At 37.3% G+C, this 20280-nt stretch overlaps 1 protein-coding gene across 1 annotated transcript in view; it reads right to left on the bottom strand.

The window, feature by feature from the left end:
• JAKMIP1 (janus kinase and microtubule interacting protein 1) overlaps positions 1 to 20280 on the bottom strand; it is a 112778-nt gene that overhangs the window by 19588 nt on the left and 72910 nt on the right. The window contains exons 13-19 of the mRNA XM_026054845.1: positions 18778 to 18876; positions 15639 to 15740; positions 12472 to 12525; positions 11386 to 11451; positions 6850 to 6918; positions 3372 to 3449; positions 1536 to 1739 (exon numbers count right to left, since the gene is read on the bottom strand). Of these exons, the coding sequence (XP_025910630.1) occupies positions 1536 to 1739; positions 3372 to 3449; positions 6850 to 6918; positions 11386 to 11451; positions 12472 to 12525; positions 15639 to 15740; positions 18778 to 18876 (672 nt within the window). The remainder of the gene's footprint in view (positions 1 to 1535; positions 1740 to 3371; positions 3450 to 6849; positions 6919 to 11385; positions 11452 to 12471; positions 12526 to 15638; positions 15741 to 18777; positions 18877 to 20280) is intronic.

Raw genomic sequence — 20280 nt, 5'->3', positions numbered from 1 at the left:
GGCATTTTATTTTTCTCTTTCATTAAGTAAATGGAAAGCTGAAGAAGTCATTTTTTCTTACAATCCCCAATATTTAGATTTAGTACATATTTTAATCTTTGATATTTTGATGATAATTCAATAATATTTTCATTTTGATGATATTTTAACACTGTTGCAGCCAATATCAGTGAGTAGCCTGAACTTGTTTCTATCAAGCTTAAAAGTTGCTTGAAAAACTTCGTCCTTATCTGCCAAATTTCATATATTTACCATACTCTCTCTCTGACACGTTTAGTACCAGCTTGTCCAACCTTCTCCAACTCCCTGTACTCACTGACCTGACAACCATTAAAATTTTCAGAAATTGTTTCTACTCTCCTGATCTCAATATTTCTCATCCCAAGGCAAGGGAACAGAGTGAAGGAGTGAGAGAAAGGAGCCTTATAGCAAGTCAGAGCACAGCTCTAACACTGGCACCATAAGCACTTTGCAGCACTGCAGAATGAGAGCAGATGAACACAGCACTGCCAGGTCAGTACATTACATCGGTCCTGCTCTCTATTAACAGGCACATGTGTTAGCATTAATCTGAATTATTAGCAATTAATCTGAAAAATAAAATCTCAACAGAGAGCAGCTGAACAAAAATAAATGCAGTCCCCACCCCAGTAACCAGCATCACAGACAGCAACATTATCCTGAATACATCTGAAAAATACAATCAGATACTTAGAATATGTGATTCCAGACCTGCACAGAAAACAGCTACAGCAACTGGAGGGCAGTCTCCAAGATCTAAGACATCTGGCTGCATCTTCCAGAGGTTACTATAAAGAGGAACCATATTCCTAAGGCTTCTGCTGGAAAAAAACTAACACCCTAAGACACATAGCTCTCTTTCCCTGAATATTTGCACATAAAAACTAGCAATCCAACCAAATGATTCTCCAGCAAATTACCATGCTTCCACAGGCCAAGAAGTTGCCTGAATCTAAGATGCCTATATTTGTCCTTCAGAAAGCAATTTAGACATGCAGGGTTTTCCTGAACTAATTAAAAGGCATGAAGACTTGTAAATGGCCAGTTAAAAGACTTACTATGACTTCCTCTTCCTTTTTTTTTATTTTAAGAACTTCACACTTAGCTATAAGAAAAAAAACAGGGAGGGAAAAAAACCTTTGGGCTCCTGTAACTACTCCTTTTGCCTTTCTTCCTTTCATAGTGCTATACACTTATAACCTTCTGTTCTAACTTATTCCTAATTCAAGCCTTAATCTTGCAACATGCTCTTCATAGAGTCGACTGGAGGACTGTGTAGATCTATGCACATGAAATAGGTTGTGGATCAGGACCATGTAGTGGGAGAGTGATTCATTTTACGTGTACACCATGCCCAGCACAACACTGCCGACCTCCTTGACACGAGAGCAATAAAAAGAATCAACCAGGCATAATTCAACAAGGTGAGGGGTGAAGTAGTGCTGTCGTACAGGCAGTGGTGACAACCACAGTGGTGACACCAACGTGGGGGAAGGAGAGAGAACAGGGATTACCTGCTGTGCCTGCTGCAGCAGCTCCATTCGCTCGTGCAAGATCTGGCTGTCAAACTCGCGGCTCTGCCTCAGGATCTGCCGCCGCACCTTCTCCACTGCAGCTCGCAGGTCTTCCCGCTGGGCTTCAGTCAGCGACTCGCTTGCCCGCCTGCCTGGATCCTGCTGCAGGGCATTGTACAGCGTGGCTTCCAGCTCCTGGATTTTCTAACGCAACCCAAATCACACACAGACAGGCTACCATTTGAATACAGCAAGCAAACAACCCAACAACAGCTGCAGGACCAGGCTAGCAAGCGAAGCCTTAGGAAGAAGGGAAGGAAGGACACAACTAGACAGCAAGCAGCAGTTGTGTGAGCGTGAAGAGCATTCCATAGAGTGCACAGAGCCACAGGGGAGCGAGTCCCACCGGGGCAACGCTTTCCTTTCTACCAAATAATTAATTTCTTTTATTTAACTGGAGCTCACCAGGAACATTGAACAAGAGGGGAGGGGGAAAAAAAAGATTCAGATGTCAGATCTGCATCCCATATAAGACAAGGCCCCTGACTGCTGAGTTACAAGATTAATGCAAACTAAAAGATTCCCTCCCACTGCAACTGGATTGTTAAGTCATTCCATAAAATAAAAAGCCCACAGCATACACAGGAAGAATTGTAAACAACAGAAATCATACTGCACTTTCTCCCTCTCTCTCTGGCCCTCCTATCCTGTCAGCCATTACTCAAAGTCTACTTCACTTGCATTGCTCCAAGTTGCCATAAGCAAATCAAGAGAGGAACACATGTATACTTAAGGCCATATTAATCACTTGTCAGTCTCCAGCTGTTTGTCAGATTCTCACGCACTAACTAAAACTGCAATATTTTGCAAAGCAGAGAGCACAGCAGAACTTTATACCCATACAGAGAACTCAAAAAAATAAAAAGAGGAAGAAAGAAAACATGGCAGTATTTCTCTCACTACTGGGGTTAGTATGGTCCTATTAAAAACCACCATCGAGACTGACGATATTTAGATCAAGAGCATCTGACAACATCCCCTTAGCCCTCATAACACCTTTGTGAGGTAGGTAATTCTATCCATATTAGCGATGCATAAACAGTAGCACAGAGAGGTTAAATGGCTTGCCCAAGGTCACAGCGCTGAGAATAGAGCCTGCTTGCTTTATCTCAGTTATCCGCTCTGAGCACTAGACCTTGCTTCTCTGAAAACATTTTCCCCATATGAAATATTCATAGTGCATAAACAATTCTTCATATTTTGATTTCCTGAAGTCTTATTATTAACAAAATGGAGTGTGCTGTTTTACTAATTCCTAGATAATTTCTAAGGCTTCCTTTGTTTTATTGCTTAGCCTGAGAAGAGGCAAGCTTGCAGCTTTCCTTTTGAAAACTAGAAAAGGTAAGGTTGGATAGGACAGCACAGGAAGGAATAGCATAGGAAGTACAGGCATTCCTAACCTGGGATAAGTTAGCAGCAGCAAGTATTTACAAATACTTAGGGAAAAACAACACAGGGAGAGCTCTGAAGTCATTGTTGCTTTATTTTACCAGTGATGGTTTTGTGCACACACACACCAGCCCTTCCCATTATAGATGTACTAACAAGATGTTCACATAATTTAGAATGAAAATTGCAGTGCAAAAACATGACACTTCCAACTACTATAAAGCATTTCCTAAGTCACCAGGTTTCCATTTAAGCAGTATTTGATTTCCTAGTCTGGCAGAACAATAAGTCAATTTAAAAAGAACCCTATTTATAATTAAAAGAGAAAAACCTGTATTTTATCAAAGCTGTTCAAGCATGAAAATTTAATGACTATTCTTTTCCTACCATGTAAGCCTGGTCCAGAGCTTGCTTCCTGTAGTCGAGTTCTTCCTCTAAATAACCCTTCTGTTTACTGAACAGGTCCTGAGCAATAATAAAAACAAGGGATGGTTTGTTCTTTATCCTAATTTATGAAGAATCATAAATGCCATCATTTTTATGTGAGCTTTCCACTTGAAAGCAAAAGAAAATCCCTAGCCAATGATCATATTCATCATAAGGCTGTTTGGGATATTAAATTTACAGTATTAGCACTTAAAATACATGTATCATATTAACCAACTGTACCTAGAAAATACAGACCTCTAAAGCAGTGCACAACCTGCCTTGACCTGATGGAGGCGCACACAAAGGCTGGAAGGTGAATGTGCATGCATGCGATCCAACAGCCACTACCTGCACAAGGCAGGCCAAGGGTGGGAGAAGAGTCACAACACTGAGGACACTTTATTGCTTTTTTTGAAAACAATCAATATGTGCCCTTAAAGGAAGTCATGCTGCAAACTTTAATCTGTGTTGGCCAGCCTGTTCTTCTGGGCAGGACACCATCACACCTAGGGGTGACTACAGCTGGATTCTAGATCCTATCCCTGATAGCGAACTTCCCTGATGCATTTGCAAAGTGGAAGAAAAAATTCAGTTTTCAACTTGTAAAGGCAGGAAGCCAATTTGAAATGGGTAAAGTGATGCCCAGAGAGGTTAAGTGACTTTAGCTAAGGAGCTGAAGAAGCTTTCAACATACCCAGGATTTATATGGAATTTTAAAAATCAAACTAACTTTTAAAGAAGTAACATTTTACAGTATTCAGTTATAACACTGGCTGGGATTTCAATGGAACTAAGTATCCAAAAGCAGGATGTTGATGGAAAATTGTGGGCATATGAAAGTTGTCTGATTAGTTAAGTTAGAACTGACGGTGACAGTGCTCTTGCAAAACATGCCTTCAGAGTGTTTTAATGATCATAAGTAGAACATAAAATAGTTACTTGATTTTGTTAGCTTTTCGTTCAAGACAGTTGTCATGCTCAAAAATAAGAAGCAGTTCAGAAAGCAGAAAGGTCCTGTGATTGAATTCAATATTTTTCATCTTTCTTTCTTTCTTTTCAACAAACTCATCCTCAACGTGTAGAGTAAACCCCCAAATCTGGAGCCCTAAGATGACTGTTCGTAGATTTTATTAACTGTAAAAAAAGCAAATGTTGCTGGTCTGGTTAGTTTTAGTGACTTATTTTAGTACCACAGCCATTCCCAAATATAATAAGGAATGGTGTTGCTCGCAAACTGTATCAGCTATATCAACAATACAAGAGAGATATTCAGGGTTGGCCTTAAGTCATTTATTTGGTCAAATTTTCCTTCAAATATATACATGCAACTCTGATAGTTTTTCAGTTAGTTGTATATGTAGCACTGGCATAGAATTTGCCTAACCGTAAACTGATTATGAATTCTCACTGCAAAAGTCTGGTTTAAAAAAGTCTGCTCAGATCAGCAATTTGATGGTGGAGAGGGGCTGTGAGCATAAAATGACTGCAAACACATATATGCTTACAAATGATGATGTCCCACTTGTTAAAAACAAGTTATAATTGGTGGCAGCAGATGCATACAAGACCATTGTTAGAGCACTAAATAAGTTGCTACTGGTTTTCTGTATAAGGACTGTAATTGTTATTACTGACTGTTTCTTTTTTTAAATTTTTTTGTTTATGAAGTTCTTTAGTTACATATGAATCAGTATGAAAAGTAGAACCAAAGTTCACGTCAGGCTTTGATCTTGGGGCTGGGATTCAGGTATGCAAGTATATAGTGCTATTCTAGTCATTCTAGGCTACTCCAGCAGCCGTTCCAGCAGGGCAAGGGTCTCCAGCAGGTCCTATAGGTCACATTTCCCAGCCCCTTGTAGAAGTCTCCAGAACTCTGAAGAATGTAATATGGCATTAGACACTATGTTTAATCAACTGAATCCCACCCTGATGATCCATGTGGCCATTAAACAGCTATTTTCTTTTGTGGATTACAGTAACAGCTACATGGCTGTTGTGCAAAATGCAATTCCACTGTGCACCATATAACACGCCGTAAGGGACAGGTCTGGTCTTACCATGCTTACATGTGGCTTGCACCAGAGAAGTAGAGTGACATGCCCAGGACTACAGAGCAGTCAGAGGCAGAGCTACCAAGAGATCCTAGAATAGCAGTGTAGCTGCCCTGATCACATTACTTCTCCAAAAGCTATTGCAAAAGGTGGCCACAAAAAGCAAGAAGGAAGGAAATAGAAGAGTAGGACCTCAAACACTTCACATGGGTTCCAATGACAACTAAACCAGTGCTCAACCCTTCTGAAAGTGTCATGCTAGAGTATTACTTCTAAATTCATTTCATAATTGATTTTGGGGAGACACAATAATTGGCAGTGAAGACTGTCCAATTACTATGCTAAACAAATAAATACAGGGCTATCCAGAGTAAGAGTTGTAAACATCACAGATAATAAGTTGAAAGATAATAAACTAAGATAGAAAGCAACCGTTGTTTTCTGATTTCTTTTATAAAAGAATCTAGCATTTGTGGATTCTCCATTACTTTTACACTTTCCATAACAAGAGTTAAAAATAAAGAAATGCTAAATGTGGAAAGGATCATACCTATGTTCAAGTACCACCAGTGTGATAGGCTATACTCAACGGAGAACATATTCTGAGCACCAAGTACACTTATTTGTTTGATTGGGACCCAAATACACACTTCTTCAGTGGCCCTGGGCAAATCACTTAACCTCTCTGCCTCAGTTTCCCATTCTCTAAGACGGGTGTAATGCTGCTTACTTATCTACCTGGAAAAGGTGTGGCGAGGATTAATCGGTGTTTGTAAAGCCGTTTGCAGATGAAAAGCACAGCATGCATGGTAAACCAATAAAACTGAACACTCATTCCAAAACTCTTTGTTCAACATATGGAAAAATCAAGTCAGCACAGCACTGAGTTTGTTATGCAAGACAGAATTGCTTTTGAGAAAATGTTCCATATTTAAGCAGGAAGACCTTGGGGCAAGAAAGGTCATCTGGAGTAAGGAAAGGTTTTTACAACTTGTCCAGGAACTGAACAACAGAAAGCAAAGGAGTATCTTTGTTCAATTGTACTAACATGACCCCAAGATTAAAAAGATGATGCTGTTGCCAGACAAATTAATACATAGAGAAAGCACAAAGACAATTTCACACTGGCTAATATGCTCTGTAAAGTTGTGCTTTCATGTGCTATTTTGTATGTTCATCCACTATACATGGCTTTGACAGTTCCCTCCCACCCCAAATTTTAAGAGCACGAGCAGTAAACCTCTAGAAACCTCTTGCCAATTTTACCATAAAGCAATCTCTGTTAAGCAAAGAAAGGAAGCAAATTAACCTGTGTTGAAGTTCATACACTTTCCCTTGAAATGACATTTAGCTAAATGAATTATATTTTATTTATCATTCCTTACCTTCTCATTCTCCAGGTCTAACATCTTCTGCGTCAATGCAGCTTCTGTCCCCTCTATCTGTTTTAACCACTACAGGAACACAGAAGTAGGAAGAGGAAAAAATAAAAAATAAAGAAACAAAGCTGTTGAAAAATCTGCACTGAACATTTTGCAAGTTCGTTGCCAATATTCCCAGATATATGCTTCCCCATTATTATCTATTTACCTTGAAATTACAAGTGAATAAACAGGCAGAACAATAGGCAGAACACTAGGAAGTACAAAAAACTAACAAGCGATGGCTGTTTTTCTACAACAAATTAAAGTTTTTTTCCTCCATAAAAATCAAGGTACAAAGCAGACTTGGGTCAAGAATGCAAAATCAACCTGATATTGTTTCCAGCTTGACATACCCAATGCTTGCTGCCCTGAATTGCAAAACCATCGTATAATTTCAGGGCACAGGTCCTCCGTTTTTCCAGAAGGCAATTTAATCAAAAGACAAGGTGGCAAAATTCCTTTATTTTGCACAATTTACTATGCCTTTCCTGGGAAGGGGCTCACTTCTAGAACATCAGCAATGTAGACAGAATAATAAAATGGGTAGACAGGAAGTTCATGCAGTTGCTACCATGAATCCCTCACTGTTCTGGTGCTAACCAGAACAATCAGAATGAAGGAGAAGAACAATCATTGCATTCCAAAAGTAAAATTACGTATTGTAAAAGCTAAGAGCATGGATTGAAGGTTCTTGCTTAATTAATTACTAACTGTGACCAGGAGTATATTACATTAATGTTCTGCATTTAAGTTTATCAGAATGGATGGGAAAGCTCTTGTCTGAGTTCTTTTATTTCTTTTTTTTGTTGGCCTACAATAAGGGCACATGACTAGTTTACATAGAGTATAGTTTAGACTAATGCTTCTTTCCATAGGGCCAGCTCAACTGGATCTAGACCAACCGGATCTTTGCCACTGATTAACAGATAATTATCACTCCCTCCAAAGCTTTAGTATTAGTAAGCAAGGCTTATTAATACCAGATTGTGCCTATTAATTTCACTTTAATTCTTTTGGTATTACACAACAACTTTTTTAATTCAGGGTTTTGGTGCGTTCATCAACACTCAGACCCAAAGGAATTAATGACATATACCCATTTTTTTCCAAAGATTTAGAAAGAAAATCACCAAACATAAAGTTACAAAATAAGCCAAATGTGAATTCATCTTGTTGGACTTTCCGCTATTTAAGAGACTGATGGATAAAAATGGAAGTTTGTTTTATCTGCTTAGGAGGTTTAGCTTAGAATACTCAGCTGAAAGTAGTGAACAGGAACATCTTATTCCCCAGAGATTCTGTTCTCATTATAATATTTGTTTTCACCATTTTGAAGGTGATAGACTGAAGATATTCCTAATGAAAGACTCACTGCTGACATGGGATTCTGCAAGACAGTGAGCACTCTGAACCCTTGAAACCAATAGAAATGGGAAATCCTCACAGTTAGCCTCAGCATTTGCAAATGGAGGATTATTTGCAAAAATTAAAGATCTAATTTTTTTGAAGGGACAAATGATAAATGCTGATTCTGACCTTCCCATGCCTGGAAGCCTTTCTGGAACCAAGGCACATAGAAGAGACAAGCATGTATTTATGAGTCATAATCAGTTGTAGCATTGAAAATAAGCTGGGGGAATTATGTCAGCAATACCCAGAACCTTTCCTTGCCTGGCAGCTTGGTTTCCAAAAGATCACTCTTGGTGGCTGAGTAAAATAGATTTGATCTAAATAAACACTGAGTGTGATTAATAGCACACATGAATATAATGAGCACAGCATCCACGTCTCTGGTACCATTCCTTTACCAAAGGATCTCATTGTGAAATGATGATATGTGATGGAACGCTGGCTGACCCTTGGTTAGAGGGCCATCTTAGATGATTATAATACACTACAGAGGGCAGTAAAGTTGCTCTAGAGTTCTTTTAATCTAAATTCAGTCTATCCACCCTATAGAAATTATGTTAAAACAATAATCTTGTCTTACTCATCAGGCTCATTTGGTTTTTCTTTTTCATTTTAATTCCTCAGTGAGTGCTGTAAAACATATGATATTATGAAAATGTGTGGCATTGTGTTTGTGTTGGTACACAGTATAAGACTATTTTCTGTTATTCCTTATCTTGGTAAACTTTGGACATGGATAGTACCTTCTGTTAAAGGATCTCCAAGCACTCTACAGTAGTGCTACAGAATATAACCAAGGCTCCATCATAACAGGTTTTGACAAGGCTGAAAGTTGCTCTTGTGCTCACCGTACAAATAATGCAGCTGAGGAACTGAGAGGCAATTTGAGTTACTCACACTCAGAAAGCCTGAAGCAAAACTAGAAATTAAGTGCAAAAACGATATCCCTGTATCAAACAATAGCACCAACCTTTCTATGGACTTATGTATGCATAAACAAATACAGGATTCATACAGAAACAACCCGTTTAACTTAATTACCTAAGTAATGGTAATGCTACAGGAAAAATGAAACCCTGGGTTCAGGACTTGCCAAGCAAAAAGCTTTATAGTTGACTTAAAGCATTCTATAAGGAAACCCAGAACTCTTAATTCTGTGCATGTTGTGTCTAAATAACACAATAGGGAACAACTCATCCTAGTGGACTAAATGGCTGAATTTGATAGTTAGAACAAAATCCATGCTGACAACAGTCAGCTGAAATTGCTTCTGTAGCTACGTGGATGGCAAAAATTAGAGGTGTCTGAAACAGTGAGTAACTTGAAAGGGTGTAACATATATTAAAAGCAAAATCAACAGTGAATGATCTATGCTTCTATTATTAGAGCAGACATCTCAAAGGAAAATCTTAGCTATACCTACTATTTTAAGTAGAAATATCGTATGTCACTTGATTAGCCTGTACCTGACATGTCCACCAGTAAAAAGGGAAAAGGTTTCCTGCCTCCTAGGCTACCTTCTTGATTCAATTTGTTACCAGACTGTATTTATTAGGTAACTGTAAGGCACTTCACTAGAATTACATAAAATGGATTGAGTCCATAGATACATGGCCTATTTTCATTCTTTAAATACAGTCTATTTGCCTATATAAGACAAAATTAAAAACTCCAACTTCCTGATGGAGTGTTCAATTTCTGGAGTAACCAGATTACGTGATAAGACCACTATAAAAGTCCTTTAATGCAAACTAGGCACAGGCAGAAATGCTGGCAAAAACCCAAAAACATTTAACGTGAAATTAAGTTATAGAGGAATTTTAGCATAAATACATAAATGTCTCCTTCATAATTTTATTTCTCTATTGCTGTAAGGAATTATTTCTGTTGACAAAGCTTCCAATTCATTATTGCTGTGATCAGTTGCTAAGGGAAATAACAAAGATAATATTATTTAGTGTGTGTTCTATATTGCACCACTCTGACTCAAACTAAACAAACTCCAGTGGCACTTTTCATACAACTACTAATTTACTTGAGCAATAACAACCCAGTTACTCAGCCCTAAATTTTCTCCAGTTTTGCTATTTTAGTCTTGTGTGCTGGGGTTCTTCCTCCTCCCACATCCCACCTTTCTCATTGGATTTAAATGGTTATGATCATCACCTCCTCTTTTTTTTGCTATTAGGCAATGATAAGTATAGTGTTTTTAGTGCTCTTCTACAGTTTTATTTTGCTTCTGGCAATTACTCGGTTAAATCGAAGATCATTAAACTACCTAATTTAGATTAGCTACATAACATATTTAAATAAATAGATTATCTAAATTATATCAATTAAAGCAATGATTATCTCAATCATTACTTACTAATCAAAACACTGACATTTTAACTTTAAAGTTCTGTTTTTGAAGTTCAGAAATACATCTAGGAAAGATTTAAGTAGCAACCTATGTAAGGGGCAGGAAACCTCTCCAGAGAAAAGACTAACAAGTCTTTGCTAGTTAATTCTAAATGGCATCATCATTCATACACTGATTGCGTTCTCTCTGTAACCAGGGGCGTGGAGAACCGGCCACATGGAACTGCTGGACTTGTCTCATTGCCTGTCCAGTGGAAAGTACTGTTTAGTTATCCACACCCAACAACTTCTAGAGGAAAGGACCACAGTGCACTCAGGGATTTTTTTCAGTCATGCATAGAAATGGGCCCACAAGGGAACATGGCAGTGTGACTTCCCGAGGACCTCCACAGTACCCTGGTTCTCAGAGGGCTGAGGGCACGGGCACTTCCTAGAATGAAGTCTCTTTGATTCAGTAACTTTTTATTACTTTATTCTACGGGAATATCTCCAAAATAAGTTTTTATTTTTAAATCGGGATTTATTTTAAATGATGATTGTACCTCAACACATCATAGTCCCAACAAAGCCATGTAAGTAAGGATGAATACATGCTCCAATCTGGATGAATACATGCTTCAGTCCAGATGAACTTAACAGAAAAGCCATGCTTCCTAGCAAAGTTATGAGATATCTTAAAAGACATGGTCAGTCTTTAGACAGACAAAAATCTTCACTGAATTCTACCTTTTCACAGAGGGAAAGTACAGTCCCAGCTTGGATTATTGCAACCTGTTCTTCGTTTCTCAAATTCTAAAATATAAAAAGGTGCAGTTGCATTTTACATTGGATTGGAAATCTATTCTTCAAACACAAATGATAAATTTTAACTGTACTTTAAATGCATCAAAGTAAATCAGCTATAACATTTAGTATTTTATAAACAAGAGCAGAAAGGATCCCATGACTGAAAATATTAAAAGCTAAAATAAGGGTACTTAGTCTCTACTCTAGTTCAGTACACCACTCCCACAATGCTTTTGCAACAGATCATAATTCAGTGAGAATTAACTGGATTCTGTGAGGGATTCTGAATTTTTTTTCTGGCTGGAAAAATGCCATTTCACTGGACTATAGCCCTGCAGCAAGCCAGTCTCCCATTGATGCCTAGAAAGCATTCCAAAGCTGGACTTCCTATTAATCAAACTAATGCAAAGAAATAGCAAGTACTGTAGAAATCTCCACAGATCTTGCAGCAAAAAAAATAAGTCTAGAGCTTAGAATTAGTATAAAGCTCTGAAACTGTTAAAGCTACCTATAAATTGGATCCAGCTCCATGGATGTCTGTGCCTCAACAACATGACCAAGAGTTTATGCTACATCTGGTGACTCTAATAGAGAAGGAAAGGAAGGGGACAATCTTTGCCCTCTCTCCCAGCAAATCCACTCCTGGCAGAGGCGTCCTTCACTGTAGCATGTGCTATTGTCACTACCCAAGAGAAACAATACAGGAAAAATTTGGACTGGCTTTGACTTACTTATTTTTCTCCCCTAACCTGTTTTATATCTTATTCCTGTGCCTATTGCAGTGTCTTTTTTTCTATGTCATTGAGTCAAGACCAAATCCTATCTCAAAAAAAATACACTTTCTACTAACATCAATTTAGCTGAAATATTTTCTTTTATGTTTGTAAAAGTAGTACCCAACCATTGATACTGTTCATGCAAATACAGGCATACAAAAATAACTTTGAGCATTCTATGCTATGGGAACAAAATCTGCTTAAAAACAACCACAAAGCTAGAGTGATATTTGAAATTAAAAATTATTACCCCATTATCTCCAAGAATATCTAGCTTCTTCATAAGTTCAGATATATTCACATCCTGGAAAAGATGTTTAACACACATTTTGGTTTTTATAAAGAAGGTGAGATACAGTTTTATACACTACATTTTATGTACCCTTTATTCACTTCTTCATGAAAAAAGACTTGAAATGTAAATCAGTTAAACGTTAATTTTGCATTGTAATTGCAAAAGTGCTATCAATACAAGCCAAAACTGAATGACACTCTTGGTTATAGCAAGCAACCTGGATATCTGTGTATGAGGACAGAAGTAGTGTTCACATTTATCAACCTGCTGCTGTATGCAAATGAAAGATCAAAAAGGACAGGTTTTTTAGTGTTTGGAGGAGAGCATGACGCTGTAGAGTTTGATGGGACAGACACCATGAGGTGAAGCACAAAATATTTGCTAAGAAGGTTCTTTTAATTTTCCTCTCCTTTTTTCAAACACAACAGTAAAGCTCCAAATCAACCTGCCAGTGCCAGGAGGAATGTGCAGTGTGCTGAACATGCTCCTCCAAACTCTATCAGTTCACAACACTTGTGAGTAGAAAGCCACATTTCTCTGCCAATCACCCCCTAGACCCACAAAAAAACAACAAATAACCCGTTCTTATTAAGGCCCAGTTATATCCTCACTGATACCAAGAGAAACACTCCACTCATACAAAAAAGAGAGAAGTAAATCCACAGATTATGCCTGTATTTTAAATTGAACAGTGCCAGGGCACATAGGCCCCAGAACTCTATTTTCTATGGTAAAAAGTCATTAGAATGGTTCATGGAACTGTAGGACACTCCCAAACTACTCCCAAGTATGGTCCACAGGTCAATATGGACCAGGGATCATGCCCACTGACAGCTTGTGTGCAGCCACCCTGTTGCAGAAGGTAGGAAGTCTTAACAGCATGGGCAAAGACCAGTCCTTGCTAGGTTACTTCAGTGCTAGCAAGCAGGCCAAAAACATTTAATTTACTAGTACAGGCATAGCTTTAAAGTCCAAAACAGCAAAGAGCTAAAAAAGCCACATCTAAAAAATCAGCTTTGTTAAATGCTGACACCCTCTGCATTCCTTAGAAGAGGCCGTTTCACAAGGGTGTCTTGAGTCACTAGTTTCATTACTCACAGTATATAATATGCAGGCTTGCATCTACATATTGTGCAACAGCATTATATGAGTAGTGAGCATGACCTTCCCCTGTTTTTAAAGCCGAATTATCTATGTTTACAAATTACATAACGACATCAAATATATTTTGCTCATAATTCTGTATCAAATAGACTCTAATGAGTAAGGCTTAAGAAGAAGTGGAAAGATTTCCTAAAGATCAGACACAAATGTGGGTGAGAATTAACAGCTATTCTGTACAAATTAGTCTATCCTGGCTCCAAAACAGGAATAACGCATTGTGTTCAAGTCAGTCTATTTTGGGAAAGCACCTCACTCTCTTCCTCCTCTCCCCAAAGACTTCAACAGTGTCTCCAAATGCTACATTATCTAATAAAGAGCGCATATCAGTAATTTCAGAACCATGCTGAGCTTAAAACACTCCTGTGTTTGGGTTGGTATTAAACTCAAAAATATTGGTTTTGATCAGCAGTGACAACAGTGAAAGGAAATGCCTTTTAACTAATCAGTTACATTACTGAAATAGGGAATTCAATGAGAAACACAAGATATTTAGCCTATTAAGCCAGAAGTACTCATTCTAATTAATTTATTTACATCATGAATCATAAAGGAACATTTAAAAATCAAATAAGATTTTGCATCATTATAATATTTCATTTGCTACCAACGGCTAACCATTTTCAAAGGCTCTCAAAACAAATAAAAAGCCAGCCCTAGCCACAATTAAATTTCAGAATACCCAGATGAGGTGTTACTGTCCCTGCTTCCAGGTAAGTAAGCTGAAAGGCAGGTTCAAAATATCTCTATAAAAAAATTTTTATGTGGGGAAAAAAGAACTTGGGGGAGGGAGGGAGAGGGAGGAAAGCAGCTCCAGATGCTGGGAAGCTGTATCTGCTGCAGCCAACATGCAAATTAGAATAACAAATAAGTTAAAAAGCAAATCTGGCCTCCCATGGAGACTCCATTTGAAGGGTAGTACATTAATTGATGACCCTTGGTGTTGCTTTGGGAAATGACTTCCCAATCAAATCTGCAGGTAGGAATCAGTTCTCATTTCTTTCTTTTTTTCTTTTTTCTCTTTTTTGGGTTTTTTTTTTTAGAATACTCAGCTCTCCAACAATATACCTATATAATAGCCTATAAATTCACCTTGTTTCTATTACTGATAGTATTGTGCTTATTAAGGCATTGAACAGAAACAAGCCTTTTAGATTAGAACTTGTAAAGACAAATATAAGCATAAATTACTAGCGAATGTTATGGAGCATAACACAAAGATATATTCCACTTCAGTTACTCACAGAAAAGTTACCCTGACCTGGTATGCAACATTACTAACAAAGCAAGTCTGAATTCAGTCGTAAGTGAAGCAGCAGGCGAATCCATCTGCACTCCCTGGAATGGGCTGGCAGTGCAGAACTGAAAAGGTCAACTCTTTTTTTCCTCCTAACAGAAGCAAACCGAGCGAGATACTGATGTTTATGTTGTACTTGATCTAAAATGATGGGTGGGATCTTGCCTATTTGAGTAGGGTTTGGATCAGGCCTCTCCCGCTTCAAGGCTCTGGCATAAGCAAAGAACTTAAGCACATTAAGTCAACAAACAAATGTGTAGGTGCTTTGCTAAAGCATATAAAATAAGGATCAAGCTGATAATAGGTGGGTGTCTTATTTCTGACCTTAGGTGAAAACATTTAATACTGTAGCAAGCAGGGCAGTGAATCACGTCAACAACCTCTTTCCTCTCTGCAATGTTTTCACCTAAGTATCCTAGACTAAATGCTAATTATCATAACTGACCAGCCTTGACTGGCATTGGATGAACCCCTGACAGACTACCAGATTGTATTCTTAGGAAACCCTTTCCCTCATTACATATGTCTTTTCTCAGTCTGTTTATTTTTCAGCCTTTTTTCCACCTGCAGCAAAATGGTAAAAATGGCAAAGAGTTCATTTGGCTATTAGGTCATTCTGAAAAAGCTCCTAACCATCTAACTACTGCTAAGGCTCCACATATACCTTTATTCCTTCCTGTTGACAGAACAGTTGAAGCGCACTTCCATTGTTTTCGGGAAAGGTGGTTATATGGAGATTAAATGCCGGCGACCTTCGTTCTCTCTCCTGAGAAAAGATTTTGTTTAAAAACAATACATGTGATTCCATGTAAACATCTATTTCCCACCTTCACAAAACTTATACTTTTAGATCAAAAAAACATGCTTTAAAGACTTGGGATTTAGTTAAGCACAAAAATGGCTGTATCTTCCACAACTAACTCCATGCACACGCAGCTTCTGCAGACTTAACTGACACCCCCAGATGCCGGGATCTCTGTACTTTGGCCAAACAATTGGCTGAAGCCCTAAACAATCCTTTGCAATATTTTATTGTGAGATAGAACCTTATTTAATTATTGCTTTCTTTCTTGGAACAAGCAACTATTTAGGTAGAAGAAACTGGAGAACAAATTTCATACTTCATCAAATCAGTTTTTGATCCAGAATATATACTCTCCACCATGAAATGATATTACTACTTTCTTATTAAAATTAAAGCTGTATATTTATTCCTTGTTCATTCTACACTTAACCTTTATATTACAGCATGTAAAATCCCCAGTCCTATTCACAACACAGCCCAGGATTTGGGAATATGTTTGAAAGGCAGCATTACTCTAGATTTACTATGCTCTTTGTGCCAAAAGTAAAAATTATAAATACCCATTTATCTAAAACTATAGTATTTCTAAAACCTATCCAGCCTATCTACTTGATTTTCAAGTGTTTCTTCAAAATACCAATCTATTATTTCTTCAGAAGGCAGGAATACAGTAAAACGGTAAGTGAGAGATCTTGTTTAAATTAAATTTTTAACACACTTGTCAAAATGACTGGGTAGGAGGCTCAGGAAACTGAGGCACTTGAGTTTACTCTAAATTCACTGTGGTCATGGGAACACAAATGAGAAAAAACAGATTTCCTCTCCAGATAGCAAGAGGAGGCACTGGCAAACAAGAGCTTCAGCTTCCGGCAGCACAACAGAAGAGAGCTACAGCAAATAGTTTAGTCCTTATGTCCATCCATTTAGTGCCCCATTTCCTAAACCAGAAAATGAAGTGCTTGAATTGATATGGCAGCTGGGCCACATCCATTCGCAGAGCATGGCAACACTTGTCCATTAACTAGCCTAAACCTAATTTGAAATTACAAAAATCTCTGCTCTGTTTTTTTCTCCTCACAGTCTCTTTTTCAAATGGTTTTCCCATGAACAGTCTAATTTAAAAATAGACTTAAGTGACTTAATTAATATAATACAAAACAAGAAGCCTAATTCTTATCCAAATTCAGTTGCCATTTTAGATTTAAAAAAAACTTTTTAATTATTTCCTATTGCATTACACTCACCTATATTTGCCTGTATTAAAGGATACACAAATGATTGTTTTCTACTCTAGCCTAATTTTCATCTGAAATAATTTTTAACTGTTCTGAATAAGAACACTTCCCTATTTATTAGAAGCTTGCACAATTTTCCTACAGCATTCACATTGTCAATCCCATTTACGTTTATACGCTTGCCTACCAAAGAAGAAAAAAATCTTTTAGTGCAATCACATTAAAATAGTTCCACTGCTGATCTGTAAAACAACTCCTTAAAAAAAATAGACATACAACAAAGCTAAACACATCACAGTGAGCTACTTTTCAGTTTTCATGTGATTCTTGTATGTGAAAAAAACTTTCATGAAGGATGTTTTAAACTGTATGTTTTTTTGTTTAAGAAAATTTATCCAGTTGTTTTACTTCTAAGAAAACTTATGTTTTAGGAAGCAGATGCTAGGGTAACTGTCAATTTGAATACTAAATTGTTCAGTATTTTACTTTACAGTTGCTTAATAAAATATAAATAATATATATTAGAATTCTTCCTTAATTTCCAGAATGCCTGAAATTTCCATAACCCAAATTCATAATTTTGAATATAATGTGCTATGACATCAAAACATATGGTTGATAAAATAAATAATAAAAAATAGAAAACAGATTAGAAAATGTCAAAGACAAAAAGCAGAATGTCCACAGAACAGGATGACATGACATCTTCACCTTTCCATAGAAGTTACACATGCCAAGATTTTTGGTGAAACGTGCTGATGATGAAAATTATGGAGGAACGACATTGACAGATTTTTCGGAGAGTTTATTCTAAGTGGTGTTAAGAATGCTAATGATCTTTCAGACCGAACGATGTGGTATTGGGCAATGCAACAGTGCAACACTGCATCACACACAAGCAGTTCAGTGTCGCTGGATTCTACACAGGCCCCATCTAGGATGAGGACTTTTGCTTTCTACTGTACTCACCAGCTACATGTTCAAATTCTTATTCACAAGGAAATAATTTCACTGTTAGTTCATTTACTCAAAGTATAGAATTTCTTAAAGAAGCTTGCTATGGGCAACACATTACTTTCACTTGCCCAAGCTATACTTGCGCCTCACCAGTTTAACTTTGAAGTTCTCTGAGGTTTTTTCCTTTTGTCATTGACTGATGCCAGTTATTTCCAATCCACGACCATTTCATACCATCAGAAAATGGATTTCAGGTAAGAGAAATTCTTTCAAAACTGCTATTAAAATGTGCCTTTTCCAGATCATTTTACTTCATATTAATGCTGTCAATCTTAAATCAGTGTAATTAAAAACAATTATACATTGATGTGATGGATGTGTCAGATCTCTAGATTTCACTGCATGCAAGACGTGAGAAGGAGTGTTAATTGAAACAATGCCAACCAAGGCTGTAGTATGCATACCAAGTGATTTTACATGCAGGGAAGGAGTAGTTATGGAAATGAAACAAATAAAAAAGGCAAAATATTGCAAAACAAAATATTTTATTAGATGAAAAACAAACTATTTGCAATATATATTAGCTATATTACATCTTCATAAACATTAGTGAGCACTCTCTCCAAAACATATTAAGGCAGTGGTATCAATTTCATTATCCCGAGATACAGCATTGAAAAAATAGATACCTAAGTGATTTCCCTTAAACATGCATGAAACATCAGTAAACTTTACAGGAATTTCAGCTTGGGTTCAAACATAATTTCCGCTCCATTTGAGAGTTTGCAACAGAGAGAATCTCTTACTTCAAGCTCTAGCACTCTGAATTCTAACAGCTCATTCTGGTCTTTTGCATCCTGCATCTCGTTCTTCAGCTGATGCTCTTCTTGTTCCATTTTGTAAATCTATAGGACAAATGCAACGTCATAACACCTCGTAAACAATGGAAAAGACATTATATTGAGTTAAGGGCCAGGGCTTTAAGCAAAATTGTTATTTATTTCAGTTTCTCATCACACGTTTGACCTTGTCTTAGGAATAAGAAAGGAACATCCCCATCAGAAAATAACTTTGTTTCAGAAGCTGGCAAAAACTGCTAAACGGGCGATGACTTATTAGAATAATCATCTGGAAGCCCAGTATGAAGAGTGATATGAATGCATCTAAACAAATTAACCAATATAACTTTTCTTTTAAAAATCAGGTGAACAAAACTAGATGACAATAACATTTGGGTAGACTGTTCTCATTTATCCTTGCCCTCCCTCCCCCCCCCCTTTTTTTTTCTAAATAACACAGTTGCTAGCACTTAATGTTCCACACTATTTGGAAGTGTCACTATGCTGACAAATCTGTACAGCACTGTTTCAAGATTGTTGGGAAAGCATTACCTCCCTTCATTTTAAAAGATTAACTAGTTTGTTGAAAACCAAACAACAAACTCAAAGCCATGAATGCAATTTGTAAGTATTTTGCTCAGCACAAAAAGAAGAACAAAGCAAAAAGTCATGTTTCTTTCCTAGGGGCTACTGTATTCTTGCAAAATGATGCCGGTTCCACACCCTTGTAGAGAACCAGGCATTTGCTCTTTGCAGTAAATGAAAGAAAAATGGAGTGTCTTTAAGGCCTACTTTTTAGTTTTCCAGATTTGCATTTTGGGACCTTAACAATGACAAAACGGAAGTTCAAAATCAGCTCTTTGTTATGCCAACTTTCCTCTATTGGCTAGGTTAACTGGGGGATCTTTATTTATATGACAGTAAACAGATGTGTAGCACCTGGCAGGCTGTACTATAGTACTTATAAAACCCGTGTAAATGTCTAATTAAGTCCAGCTGTAGATATTTTTAGTCATGGATTTTTCTTTGCTTATTTTATTTCTATTGTATTAATATCGATTTACTAATTAACAAACATAGTTCTTTGACAACCTGAGTACTTGCTAATTCTCCCACCAGCATCAATGAAAAATAACGATGATGCTCAGCTCTGTGAAGTCACCAACCATCTCAGCCAGTAAATGACATAACAGTCTTAAAATCAGTGTTACTTAATATGATGTAAAAATTTTGTAAAAATGGAAGAGTGAAGTGAGCAGGCAATCTTATTAGCTGAAGTCATCCTGACAATATTTATCTTTGTGTAATTGGTAAAATACAAGGATTCTACATTACAGTAAGTATTTTAGACTGTATTTTGCAGAAACATCAGTCAGTGTGGGTCCCACAGTGGGCTATACATTATGCAATTCCACAGCAAAGAGCAGCTCCCACTCCCAAAACGTACAAAGGCATATTGGTACTTTAATC

Source organism: Apteryx rowi, unplaced genomic scaffold (genome assembly GCF_003343035.1).
Source record: "Apteryx rowi isolate R43461 unplaced genomic scaffold, aptRow1 scaffold_97, whole genome shotgun sequence".
Taxonomy (NCBI): domain Eukaryota; kingdom Metazoa; phylum Chordata; class Aves; order Apterygiformes; family Apterygidae; genus Apteryx; species Apteryx rowi.
Note: the sequence above shows the minus strand (reverse complement) of the source record. Positions and strands in the feature narration are given on the sequence as shown.